Raw genomic sequence first — 13,583 nt, forward strand, 5'->3', positions numbered from 1 at the left:
TCTGAGTGTCCACCTTATCAAATCCTAGGGTTGTTGTAAGACTTCAGTGAAATGACAACGCAAATGAAGCCTCCTGAAGGGAGCCTGGCATGTGAAATTGATTATAACCATCACATGGAATGCCAGGGCTGGAAGCGGTCTGCAAGATGACCTAATCCTAGTCTTATTTCACAGGCAAGGAACACAACATCTAGAGATGGGAAGTGACTTGCCCAAGGTCATGTAGAAAATTCATGGTGATATTGGGCAAGCACCCTCAGTTTATTTTGAAATCTGAGACCCAACCTACCAATAAATCCAATCTCCCAAACTGTGCCAGGATGGAAGAAACTTTTTCAGCTCTAGCAGTTCCTCTAGCCCATACAGTGCCAAAAATTAAAATTTCTTTCTCCACTTAACAAGGAAAAAAGTGGTATTTGTCCGGCAATTAAAAAAAAAATTTTTTTTTTAAACATTCAAATTAAAACTAAAATCCCAGGCCTTAACAAAAAGTCACTCTTTTAAAGCTTTTTTTTCCCGCCTTCCTCTCTCACCACCCCCCCCCCAAATATTTTGCAATAACAGTAATGCTGAGAGGAAAGAAAAATAAAAATCTGATGCACTTAACAGATATTTCGGTACAATAATGTATCACAGATGTTCATATCAAACTGTGCACGCGTGCATACAATTTTACTGAAGAGGCTGCTGCATTTCTAACTTTGGGTTTTGGGGTCCCTAACAACCACATGGGCTCCAGGAGCTCATCCTCCCCAGTTAGCCCAAGGCTGCCCAAGAGGATGGAGGGGAGATTTCATCACCTCACTCCAAAATGATAACAGGACAAATTGGCGCAGTCAGACACCCTGGCAGGTGGTGAAGGCTGTGTAGATTAGGGAACCAAAAGGAGTCCTGTTTTCTTTTGTTTGGGACTTGTTTCCGGCAGCCCTTTGGAGGAGCTGGACCCAAGAACAATTTTAAAAAGGGCCCAGGCTAGTGACAGGGTGGGCATGATTTTGAAACCAGAGATTCCAGTCCGTTTGATCTTCAAACATGGGCTTTGGAGACTGTCAGCGGCTCCTTGCTGGCCGATGAATGGCTCTTAGGAACTTTTCCTAAAACGTAACCTCACACACTTTCCAGCAAATGTTTTCAACCTACCAAAGCCGTCATTTGGTTGAACAGTAGTGCTTCCAGACCCTGAAGATAGTTTTGTTGTTTTAAAGCAGACAGATTAAAGCCAGGGGCTGTTGAACCAGAGGGTCCGTTCGCTCCCTTCAGCCCTAATCGGATCCCTTTGTGGTACAAAGGGTGTAGAGCGTTATGGCGGATCCCCCACCTCCCTAACCTAAAAAAGATATCTCGGCCTCTGGACAGAGAGGCCTCCCACATACCTCCCTCCAAAATGAGATGGGCGGTGAGCACTGGGGGCCTCCTGACACAAATAATATCAGCTCCTAAGGCTGGCAAGGGAAAAGTCACTTCAGAGGGAGAAAGCCGGTATGTTCAGAGGGTCCAGTGCTGGGCCAGAGAATACACAGGATTTTCCCCCGTGGAGACGGAGTCAGGCGTAGTCAGAACCCTGCGGGGCGTGACTAACTGCCCCAATATTCCTGCCACCAGGGCCCTCTGGGTAAGGACTCCACAATTATGGGACAGCCAGCAGGAGAACTGACAAACCGGCCTTTCATTTGGCCGGCAAATCAATCTGGCTTCTTACCTCCCCAGGGACAATATTGCATTTCCCCTGGAAAAACAAAGGCCAGAGATCTCCAAAGGGGGATCGGTTTCTCCTGCTGTTTCCCTGGTGAAAAGCTTGCAACATCTCCGGAGCAGCATGTAAGTCTGGTCCCCAGTGCTAGAGTTTCTGGCCCAGTCAATTTATGGGGCTGTCTTCTTACTGTGGGAGCATGTCTCAGAGGCCACACCTCCCTCGGGGCATTGACCTAAGCCCTGTCTTGGGGTCTTCTTGCAGGAGCCAGTGGCCCCTAGTGGGAGCCCTTATCCCGGGATTGACAGCCCTGCTCTCAAGGCATAGATGTGAACTCATTGTTTCCAGGCCCTCAGAGTTGAGTTTGGGGCCAGTGAGTTGCAAGTGACCTCTGCCCATGGAGACCAGGCTTTTCATGACATTTTGCTGGAGCAGGTCTCTGGCAGCAGAGACTTTAAACCTCCTAAGCCCCACCCTTCTCCCTGCCCCCATTCCTGAGGCTCAGAAATCAGAACTGTCAACCTTTAAGTGAACGCATTGTTCTGAAATTATTAACCCCAAACCGATCCTTGCTGACTTTCTCCTAGCTGAGGAAGGCAGTCCGAGGGTCACCTAGAGCCTTGCAAATAAAAAAGAAAAGTTGCCATGGAGTTGATTCCAATTCACGGCAACCCCATATGTTACAGAGTAGAACTGCCCCAGAGGGTTTTCGGGGCTGTAATCTTTACAGAAGCAGATTGCCAGGCTTTTCTTCTGCGAGCAGCTGTGTAGGTTTGAACTGCCAACTTTTAGGTTAGCAATCGAGTGCAAACTATTTGTGTCACCCAGGGACAAAGAAAGGCCCAGGAAATTCAACAGTGCTTAACCTGAAACAGGAGACCAGTCTTCCATAAACACCAGAACCATAACACCTCCCGTATCACCCAAGCCACAAGTGCCATGGCTTCCCCCATGCTACCTTCAGATGCATTACCGCCTGTGTGCACCTACACAATGGCCTCGAAGACAGTCTCCTGCTCCCGGGACACCAGGCATCTCGGGAAAGCCTAACGCAAACCAACAACTCCCTCTTTTTGTTTTTGTTCACTCTGATGCGCAGAGGGAAATTCTTTCTGCTCAGGCAAGCACAGCAGGTGGGAAGAGTATTTCCCCAACAGGTAATACCACCAAAACAGAAGCAAACACCCAAACCTTTACCCTCAATTCTGTTGCACACCCATTCCCCCTCACACCACCACAAAATAGTCGGAGAACTCCCCACACCCTGAAACGACCTTTCCCAAAGGGAAAAAGGACCCACTCTGGCTGCAGGATAAGTAAGACAATCAGAGAAGAGGTTAAGGTGCACGGGGGTTGCCCAGCTATGGGGGCAAGGGTGCCATGTGCCTACCTGGGAGAAGTTGAGCCCATTGAGTGGGTGACACTGCTCCTCCACCCGCTCCACCGCGCCAGTGCTCTTCTTCATCTTCTCAGCCTGCTGGGCCAGGTAGAGGTCCAGCACTGGCACGCCTCGGGAGCGCACGTCGGTCTCCGTGAGTGAGTTCACCATGAGCATCACCCACACAGGCCTCTTTCGCTCCCAGTTGCCCGCAATGGCATTGAACAGGTAGTCTGCATAGAGCCCCTTGCCCCGCTGCGCGGGCGTCATCCACGAGGGCATCATCAGCTTCACATAGTCCAGGTGGCGCTTCAGGCGCCAGTACAGCTCTCGGGGCAGGACATCCTGCAGGTTCTCCCCGTGTGGCAGCAGTTGGCAGCTGGCCAGTGCTGAGATGGTGTAGGGGTCTGTCAGGTCCAGCTCAAAATAGACACGGGCGCTGGCCTGGAAGGCCGCCTTGGAGTTGTCTGGGATAAAATCCCACACTCGGGTGTATGGGACGTGGATGGTGCCAAATAGATAGGCTGGGGGGTCTCGCCGAATAGTCCACAGGAAGGAGTTCAGGTCCCTCTGCTGCAGGGGGAGATGAGAGGGGAGACAGTGAGGACAAAGGCAGCAGGTTAGAATCAAGGTTGGCACAAGGGAGAGGAAGGGATGGAAGGCACAGAACTACACTGGGCTGTGGAAAGGAACACTGGCTTTAGAACCTGGAAGACCCATATTCAAATCCTGGCATTGTCCTGTCTTAACTGTATGATCTTGGGCAAATTATTTCACTTCCTACAGACTCAGTTTCCTCATCTGTAAAATCGGGGTGAAAGCAGCTATTTCAGGGGTTGTTGTGAGGATTAGAAGACACACTGTAAGTATATTAAGTCCTAAGTGCAGTGCCAGGCACAGAGAAAATCAGCAATGAAGGGAAACTATCACCATAATTAGTCTTCACCATGAGTGCCAAGGACTGCCACACCATCTGAGAATATTCACGCTTGGCCAAGCCAAACCTTCACTGGTGGTGTTTCATAGGGAGGGTGGGGAGAGGGGAGCCAAGAGCCCTGCTCTGGCAAGAAGGAAGGAAGTCATATAACTTTTAAATCTAACCATTAGAAGATACATGCCAAGAGCACTTTGAAAGCAGAACACCTATTAAAAATAGCACACCTATTTAAACAGCTACTTCCAATTCATCAGGGTGGATACAGTTTTCTTTTTGGAGGGCAGGGTTGGAGTGTGGCTACTCTGTTGGACCAGCTGAGACCACAGATGAGAAAGTGCTTTAAGCCCTGAAAGGCCAAGCGTAGTCTCATGCCCTGGTTTGGGAGGGGTGGAGTCCATAGAATTAGTCCCAAGAAATATGCATATCCTGGGCACTTTCCAGGTTCCTCCCATAAAGGTGCATCTGGTCTCCAACTCCAATTCTCTGTCATCTTCTATGACCTAAGCTCAGACTAGGTGTGTGCGCATGTGTATGTGAGACAGAGAGACAGAGAGAGAAGGAGGAGGAGGAGGAGGAGAGGAATGGAGACAGAAGGGTGGTTTCTTCAGGTCCAGTTTAGGGCCAGGGGTTAAGGAGCATGAGAAGGGGACAATCATTTTTCTCAGGCAAAGCCATTTTCCATCAGAAGAATCCTTGGACTGCCCACTTGCAAGCTTCAGATCATCTCATAACAGTTTTTTCTGCCTGATTCTAGCACAAATGAAAAGTATGTGTTGGGGCGGGTGGCTGGGGGGAGAAAGAGAACAGTACTTTACTAGCAATCAAAAAATTGTAAAATTCCAATAATTTGAAGGTAGGACTAGTTCTCAGCCAGCCAGCCAGCCAGCCAGCTCCCAGTTCCCCACAAGGCAGGACACAGAAGGTGCACCTTGTCCAAGGTCAACTAACCTGCTAACAGGGCAGCGCCAAGACCCTACAACACCCTCTCCTGGCCTCCAATCCTGGGTTATTTTCATGTAATATTTTACACTTGGAGGGTGGGATAATAACTGGGGGAAATCAAGGGATTCCTTGTCTTGGAAGGAAAATTAGGAGAAGCAGTGATTACTTGGCTCCCAAGGAAATATTAGGCCAGCATGTCCTGGCATTTCCTTTTCCTCTCCTCTGGAATCTTGCCCCTTTCCACAAACGGGCAAGTGGGAGAGTGGGCACTGGGACCTGGGCTGAAGAGGGGGAGAAAAGTGGGGCCCAGCACCAGGGAGAAAGTTTGCTTTAGGTCAGTGTGGGAGGGCAGGGAGAGAGAGGGAAGCCTGGGAGAGGGGCAGCATGTGTGAATGAGAAAAAAGTCAAAGAGAAGGGTAAGGAATGGTAGACACAGATACAGTCAGGAGGGAGCAGAAACCAGAACGGTAAAGCAAATAGGATAGAAGTCAAAAGCGGGCACAGAAAGACGAAACGTCCAAGAAGGAACTAAAGTCAAGAGAAAGCGAGCCAGCGAGCGTCAGCATGCGGAGAAGGACTGGAGAGAGAGAGCGCCCCATCTCGGCTCGCCGGGACCGAGCTGGAGCCCGGGCAGGCAGAAGCGAGGAAAGGGCGCCCGAGGCTGCGCCCGCCCGGCGGAGGTGGAGCGGGTGGGATGAGGTGGGTGCGGAAGGCAGGAGTCAGTCACGTCCCCACGGGGCTGAAGTGCCCGGGCGGGCGAGAGAGTGGCCGGGCAGGCGCTCGCTCACCGATCCGGGCGGCCGGCACTGTCCTCCGTCCGGCGGCTGCGGGCGGGCGCGGGTGGTGACCAGGAGGGCGGCGAGCAGCGGCCCCACCAGGGCGGCGTGCATCCTGCCGGGTCCCGCGGGGTGCGGGGGACCCTCTTGGGCGGCGCCCCCTCAGCGGGGCTGGGAGCCCCCAGCCGGGCAAAGAAGTTTCTCAGGAGCGCGGGGCTCCAGCCAAGGGATGCTGGGAGCCCTCCCGGGCGTGGCTGGATGTCCTTGCAGGACCTGGGGGTCCCTGTGGGGCGGGGCTCCGTCTGTGGGAAGAGGGGTCCCTCTGGGGCTGGGCGCCCTCACCAGGGCGCGCAGCCCCGTTGACCGGGCCGGGGAGTCCAGGGAGCACGCTCGGTTGCTGGGGCGCGCGGGGGTCCGGGAGCTGTGTCTGAGTCCAGGGGCGCGCGGGGTTCCTGGGGCACTAACGAGATCCCGGGGTGCGCAGGGGTTCCGGGGCTATGCTGGGGACTCAGGGCGCGCAAAGGTCCCAGGGGTGCCTGGCGCTCCAGGGGTCGCGCAGTGGGACAAGTGCGGCAGAGGGCGCGGCGGGCGCGGGGGTCGGCTCTGGGGCGCCCAGCTACCCCTGAGCCCGGCTCAGAGGGGCGGCGGGCGGCCGCGCGGCCGCTGCCCGGGCTCCGCCATGCTGCTCCGCTGCCGGGAGGGAGGGAGAGAGGAGGGCGGCAGAGCGACGCGGAGCCGGGCCGGGCGGGGGGCTGGGGCCGCCGGGGCGGGGGGAGGGGAGGACGCGGCGCGGGGGGCGGGGGGCCGGTGCCGCGCGGGGCCGCGCCGGGCCGGGCCTGGCCGCAGGGAGTCGGGCAGCTCCGCGCCCGGGCGCGGCGAGGCGGGGTCTGATGGGCATGGCAGCCTCGCTCGTCTCTCGCTCCCTCACTCGCTCCCTCACACACGCGCGGAGGGAGGCGAAGCCTGCAGCAGCCACTTCCCAACTTTCCAAACTTCCCAGCGCAACTTTTTCCTCTCCTCCCCTGCCCGCGCCTCCTCCTCTCCCATCCCTCCCCCTTTCCATCGCCAGCTCCCCGCCAGGCCGTAGCTTCTGCGCGCGGCCGCCAGAGGGCGTCCGGGCCGAGGTCCCGCTCTGCCAACTTCAGCTCGCTCCGCGTTGCTAGCGGACTAGGCCGGCAGCTACAAACCTGGGGATGTGGACCAGCCTCGCCAAATGCACCCTCCTCGAGGATTCTGGCAGGAGTTGAACTGCGAGAGGGGCAGGAGTGAGCAGGGCGCTCCGGGACTGGGATCTGTGCTGCTGGCCAGGCAACGCTCACACGAAATCCAAGAGAGTTGAATTTTTATCACGCCACTGTGCCTAATGTAAGCATGCGCTTAAAAGGTGCCCTGCAGACACTAGTTGAATTAAAACAAACTAATAATAATAATCATCCTCAAAATTTATAGGAACCTTCCGTTTAAAAAAAAAAACTTTCTGCCTATTTCATTGGCTGCATCTAGGATCTCTCTGAATGGCCTGAGAAAGGTGACGATTTTTATCCCACTGTTAGCTAAAGGGAAACCCTGGTGGCATAGTGGTTAACTGCTGTGGCTGCTATCCGAAAGGTCGGCAGTTTGAGTCCACCACGGCGCTCCTTGGAAACTCTATGTGGCAGTTCTACTCTGTCCTATAGGGTGGCTATAGTCAGAATCTACTCCAGGGCAGCAGGTCGGTACGTAGTTAAAATTCACCAGCCAATATCTGGAAACGCCATGGGGGCGGTTCATCTCTGTCCTACAGGGCCTCTGTGAGTCAGAATTCACTGACTATAAAGGGTTTGGTTTTGAGTTTTTTCTTAGACCATAGGAACCCTGGTGGTGCAATGGTTAACCACTCCACTGCTTAGCTGCTGAAGGTCAGCTGCTTAAGGTCAAACCAACCAGGCACTCTGTGGGAGCAAGATGTGGCAGTCTGCTTCCATAAAGATTACAGCCTTGGAAACGCTAAGGGCAGTTCTACTTTGTCTTACAGGGTTGCTATGAGTTGGAATCCACTGGAGGGCAATGGGTTTCCCTTTGTTTTTTTTTAGGCCATACTGAAAAAGCCCTTAAAAACCTCCTAGTTCTCATTCTGTTCCTAAGAAGTAAATGAAGCTTATAGAAGGTCAGGGGCAAAGCTCATGCCTTTGGCACCAGATCAAGCAGCTGAAGGATGGCAGCTCTAGGAGGTCACGCAAGGCAAACCAATTGGGCTGGAGGGGCAGAAAGGATTCCCAGAGCAGGGATAGCTGATCTGGCTTTTGGGGGGAGCACATGAAGCAAAGGAGAGGGATGCCAGAGACTGACAGGTTGAACTACATAAACCACATGAAATTGCCATTTTTGTAAGTCAAAAATGAATAAATATTGGCAACTCCATATGGTTCAGTCTGCTACTTGTACATGGCACCCTCAGCCTCTCAGCCTTACTCATACACACTTTTGGTGATAGACTCAGAGCAGGCCAGAGTGTCCAAAGGGCAGGAGAAAATAGTGTAGCCCCGTGTTTTCATACACAGAGCTCTGAGAGCCACAGTCGTGACCCAAGATGAGCCATTAAAAGAGCCTCCAGTTCCTGAAGCTCCAAATTCCATACAAAGCTACCACTCTCATCTTGGAAAGGATGAGGTGAAAGAGTGGGAAAGTGGAAAGGAGAATTTGATTCCACTGAGAGGGAGTGTGATGGTCTTCACTGGGGAGTTAAAAGACACCAGTCAGATTAAAAAACTAAAACAAAAACACATTGCCTTGAGTTCCATAGTGACCCTATAGGACAGAGTAGAACTGCCCCATATGGTTTCTAAGGAGTGGCTGGTGGATTCGAATTGCCAACCCTTTGGTTAGCAGATGAGCTCTTAACCACTATGCCACCAGGGCTCCACAAGTCAGATAAAACCAAAAACCCATTGTCGTTGAGTCAATTCCTACTAATAGCAACCCTATAGGACAGAGCAGAACTGCCCCATACAGTTTCCAAGGAGCACCTGGTGGATTTGAACTGCTGACCTTCTGGTTAGCAGCCATAGCTCTTAACCACTACACCTCCAAGGTTTCCACAAATCAGATAGAGGACAAGAAAAGGCTTGATCAAGTTAGAAAGTGATCCATATGATTAAAGTGATGGTGCATGTGAATATGTATGTGTGGTTTTTAAAAGCTTTCTCTCAGGTATTTCTCACAAAATTTCCTGCATGCAATAATGGTGCTTTGGTTTGGGATCTTACTGCTACTGTTACTGATATTGTTAACGAGATACAAGAACGAACAGACTTTTCCATGCCTAGGTAATATACCCAAGAGAATTGAAAACATACATTCTCACAAAACCTTGTACACAAATGTTCATTGCAGCATTATTCACAATAGCTGAAGGTGGAAACAACCCAGATGTCCATCAACTGATGAATGAATAAACAAAATATGGTATATTCATATGATGGACTATTATTCAGCCATAAAAACGAATAAAGTACTGATACATACTAAAATATGAATGAATTTTCAAAAAGTATGCTAAATAAAAGAAGCCAGTTACAAAAGACCACATATTGTAAAACTCTATTTATATGACATGTTTGGAATAAGCGAGCCCATAGATACAGAAAGTAGATTGGTTGCCTAGGGCTGGGAGGAATGGGGAGGGGAACAGTGATAGCTAAAGGTACTGGTTTCTTTTTGGAGGGAGAAAAATGTTCTAAGATTGGTTATGCTAATGGTTGTATAACTCTGTGAATACACTAAAAACCATTGAGTTGTAACTGTAAATGGGCAAGTCATGAAATGTGAATTATATCTCCATAATGAGAAAAATAAATAAATAAGAACAAATAGGTATGGGGCCCCAGAAGATAGTGCCCCTTAAGAACAGATGTCTTAGTGTTTCCAGCAAATTTATCTCCTATTGATACAGTGAGCGAAGCCCTGCATGATAAGTCGTAAAGACTTATGTCCTATAGACTTACCCTGCTTCTGTTAATGTCTCGCTGAGTAGCTTTTTCTGTTTATGTCTCAATGAGCAGCTTTGGGTAGTCCAGTTATTCTCTCTTGACCTCTGCTTCCCCATCATCATCAGTATAAACAAGCCCTTGTGGAAGCAATCTTTAAGGGCCCTTGGCATCCAACACCAGAGTTCTGAGTTCCATAGCCACAGCTTGTCCAGGGGCCTTTAGGCAATATGGGAAGGGGCGTTGGGCTCAAAAGGGAGGCAATGGACTCAGACTCCTGCCTCTTCTCCCCGAGGTATATCGGCCTCACTTTTCTTTTATTGCATTTTGATTAAGTCGTTCAATCAGGTGGGTACCAGGAACCTGTAGGCTGTAACAACTGGGGCAGGAGCAGAAGCCTTGTAGCATAACTAAACCAACAAAGCCTGCCTCCCAAGCAGATCCAGGAGCCCCAGGTCCTGCAGAAGGCATCTTGCATGGAGGGAGATGAAGGCTCCCTGCTCAGGCCCCAATGCCAAGGAAGAGCTTTGCTCTGGGCCTGAGGCTGCCCGTTCAGCAGGCCAGTGCCCAGGCCACTAGCCACACTGGCATTTTTAAATAACCTGGCCTGTCCTGACTTCCAGCTCTAAGTCCCATTCCAGGGGTCCCCCACTACCATCATCCCCAGGCTCTGCCTTCTGCACCCCAACTTTGGTTAGTTGGAAGTTACTCCTTGATGATGGAAGGATATGATTGTCTTTGGTGGGAGGGAGGTTGCATATTCCAAGACCATGAAGAGGTCAGCAGTGGTTAAGACAGACTAGAGTGGTGGAAAGAATCAGAAAATTTGCAGACACTGAGATGATTCAGAGTCCTGGTGGTGCGAATAGTTATCCTGCCACAGTGCAATGCATCGCTTTTATATGGCGTTTCTTGCCATAGTCTTGTAATTCCCACCCAAGTGATTGGTGGATGGGGCTATGCAAGTAAGGTAATTGTGGCTTACCAAGGGGATTGGTCAGTTTTACCATTCTGCTAGACTTAAAATGAGCCATCCCGGGGGCAGAAAGAAACAGTCTCACCACCACCAAGACAGAAGAGCCAGGAATGAAGCATATCTTTTGGACCTGGGATCCCTGAGCTAAGAAGGTCCTGGGACCAGAAGACTGAACTAGAGTGCTGTAACACTGAAGACTACAAGAAGTGGTGGCAGAGAAACAGCAGCAGCGGACCAAGAGACCTGCAGAAGATGGCCTGGCCCACGGAGTGACAGAGCTGAGTTGGAGGCTTGCTGGCAGAGTAGGTTTGCCAACCCATGGAGCTAGAGCTCAGCACCTTTGAGCTGAGGCTTACTGGTAGGGTAGGGCACCTTGGGGCACTTATTAGCAGTGCTAAAAGAGCTTTGTAACCTCCCCGAGCAGGGCAGAGGCCAAGGGCCAGAGAGAGGCCTGCCTGTGGGCAGGGCTGAGAATAGGCTTTCCTGATGGAAGAATTGTATCTTGAGCATTCCTGAACCTGAATTTTAACCCCATAATAATAAACCCCGTAATCATGAGTATTGTCTGTGAGTTCTGTGTGGCCATTGCAAGGAATTACTGAGCTCGGCAGAGAAGTAAATCGTGCCGTTGGAGGGATAGTTGGTGTCAGAATTGCTAAAGATGGTGGAAAGAGGAGGCATGTTTGACCTCCACTTCATAGGAATCAGCCTTGGGCTGTTGATCTTGCTTCTCCTTCCCCCTTGTGAAGTTAGAGGAGACACCTCCACCATGGTATTTTTACACGTGCTCAGCTACCCACCCAAAGGTTGGAGTTTCGAGTCCAGAGGTGCCTCAGAAGTAAATCAGCCATCAAAAACCCTATGGAGTACAGTTCTACTCTGACCCAGATGGGGTCACCATGAGTAGGAATCAACTCAACAGCTCCTGGTTTTTGTTTTGTTCTGAGATGATTCAGAAAAAAGCATCCCCTCACAAGTGTGGAGAAGTAGGCACATGATCATAGGAGTGAAATAAAGGATTAGAGTTGCTATGCAAGATGACACTCATTAAAAACCCTCTATGGTCAAGCCCAGTGCAGGGGATGGACGACACAGAGGAATCAGCCCAGGGTTTTGTCCTCAGGCAGTTACAATCCAGTGAGGGGGACAGAGATGCAAATACACAGGGCGCTTTGGGAAACAGCGTGGGGGCGGGCAGGGAGGAGCAACCGAAAGAACTCAATCAGCCTTAGAAGAGAGGAGATCAGCCAAGTGCTTGGCCAAGGAGGTGATGTTTGAGTTGAATCTCTAAGGATGAGCAGGAGTTGGACAGGGAGGATGAAGAAAAGAAGGTCATTTTCAGCATGTGCTAAGGTATGGAAGTGCAAGTATTTGGCACATTCGGGGGACTGTAAACAATGCTGGGGGTAGGGAAAGCTAGAGTGCAGGGGTACTAGAGGATAGAGTCAAAAATAAGACTGCACCAGGAAGTGCTGTGCATGATCTTGGAAAGCCCTTCATCCCGCCGTTCAGAGGAGACAGTCTTCTTAGATTGCAGCTACTGGTTGCGGTGGCTAGCATGCCAGGTCTATCAGTGATATCACAGCAAGGATATGCATTTGCTCTATTCCCTCACAAATAGTGATGGAGTCCTGACTGTAGTGTAGTGTTTTGGCATGAAGAAGTAATACTCCTGCCCTCTGAGTGCTTGCAGTTTTTGAACAAGACAAAACACATGCAGGTGACTAGTTAAAAAATCAAGACAATGCACATAAGTGCCAGGTGCATGATACAGAATTGTAGAAGACAGGGAATGTTGGAAGGGCCAGGGACATCTTTCTAAAGGAAGAAGGATTTGAATTGGGCAGTGAAGGAAACCAAAAAAAAAAAAACCCAGTGCCGTCGACTCAATTCCAACTCATAGCAACCCTGTAGGACAGAGTAGAACTGCCCCATAGAGTTTCCAAGGAGCGCCTGGTGGATTAGAACTGCCAACCTTTTGGTTAGCAGCTGTAGCACTTAACCACTATGCCACCAGGGTTTCCAGTGAAGGAAAAGTAGGATGTAACAGATGGAAGGAGAGAATCTTGCTTGCATCCCAGGTAAGGGGAATGATGAGAACAAAGTGGCTAAGGTGGGGCAGGCCATAGAGCATTCTGGCTGAAGAAGAGGGGTGATATTTAGAAAGTAGGCTGGAGTAGGGGGCTGGGGAGGCATAGAGTGGAGTGCCTGATGGAGAGGAAGTGACGGAGGAAAAGGGGCCTGAGGATTATTGTAGAGCAGTTCTCTGTCCAGGCATTTATTGAAACGATCTTAGCACCACTGTCAGACAGATTTTTTTTTTTTTATCTCCGTTTTAAAGATGAACAGTCTCAGGGGAGACATGCCTTATTCACATCACACAGCTGATAACTTGAAGGTGTGGACTGTCTAATTCTTTCCACTAGACCACTTGCTTCCTTCAGGACACAATGGGAATACAGGTAATAGAGGTGGCACGGGTCAGTTGGGTGTGGCTTGTGCAAGTGCGTGCACAAGCGCACACACACACAATCACTGGGGCACAGTCACACCACATATGGCAATTCCTGGGCTGTGTCTTTTAACCTATATTGGACAGTGAGAGGGTTGTCACTTAGGAGACTTTTGTCTTTACTTTAGCACAAGCTGTGTGAGGCCTTATGCCTCTATTTAGGACTCAATAGAAGCATGGAAACGGGGAAAAAAAAAAAGAAATCTGATGCTTGAAACAAAATACCGCATCGAGCTGACCACTAAATAGCACTTAGACCCCAAGTATACACACAGCTGCTTTATGTAATGAAGGCTGTGGACCATGTTCCTGGATATAAAATAACAAACCACATATAACGTTTTACGTTGCTGTGTAATTAGCGCGGATCTTTGAGTGTGTGAGCCGACCAGGGTGAAGGAAGGGGG

The 13,583-nt window shown here is 50.5% G+C and overlaps 1 protein-coding gene across 1 annotated transcript in view; it reads right to left on the reverse strand.

Moving 5' to 3' along the window:
- The window catches only part of TRABD2B (TraB domain containing 2B), a 269,250-nt gene extending 262,905 nt beyond the window's left edge, over positions 1–6,345 (reverse strand). The window contains exons 1-2 of the mRNA XM_049879237.1: positions 5,736–6,345; positions 3,081–3,641 (exon numbers count right to left, since the gene is read on the reverse strand). Of these exons, the coding sequence (XP_049735194.1) occupies positions 3,081–3,641; positions 5,736–5,837 (663 nt within the window). The 5' untranslated portion in view covers positions 5,838–6,345. The remainder of the gene's footprint in view (positions 1–3,080; positions 3,642–5,735) is intronic.
- Between the last annotated feature and the right edge of the window lie 7,238 nt (positions 6,346–13,583).

This window comes from Elephas maximus, chromosome 3 (genome assembly GCF_024166365.1).
Source record: "Elephas maximus indicus isolate mEleMax1 chromosome 3, mEleMax1 primary haplotype, whole genome shotgun sequence".
NCBI lineage: Eukaryota > Metazoa > Chordata > Mammalia > Proboscidea > Elephantidae > Elephas > Elephas maximus.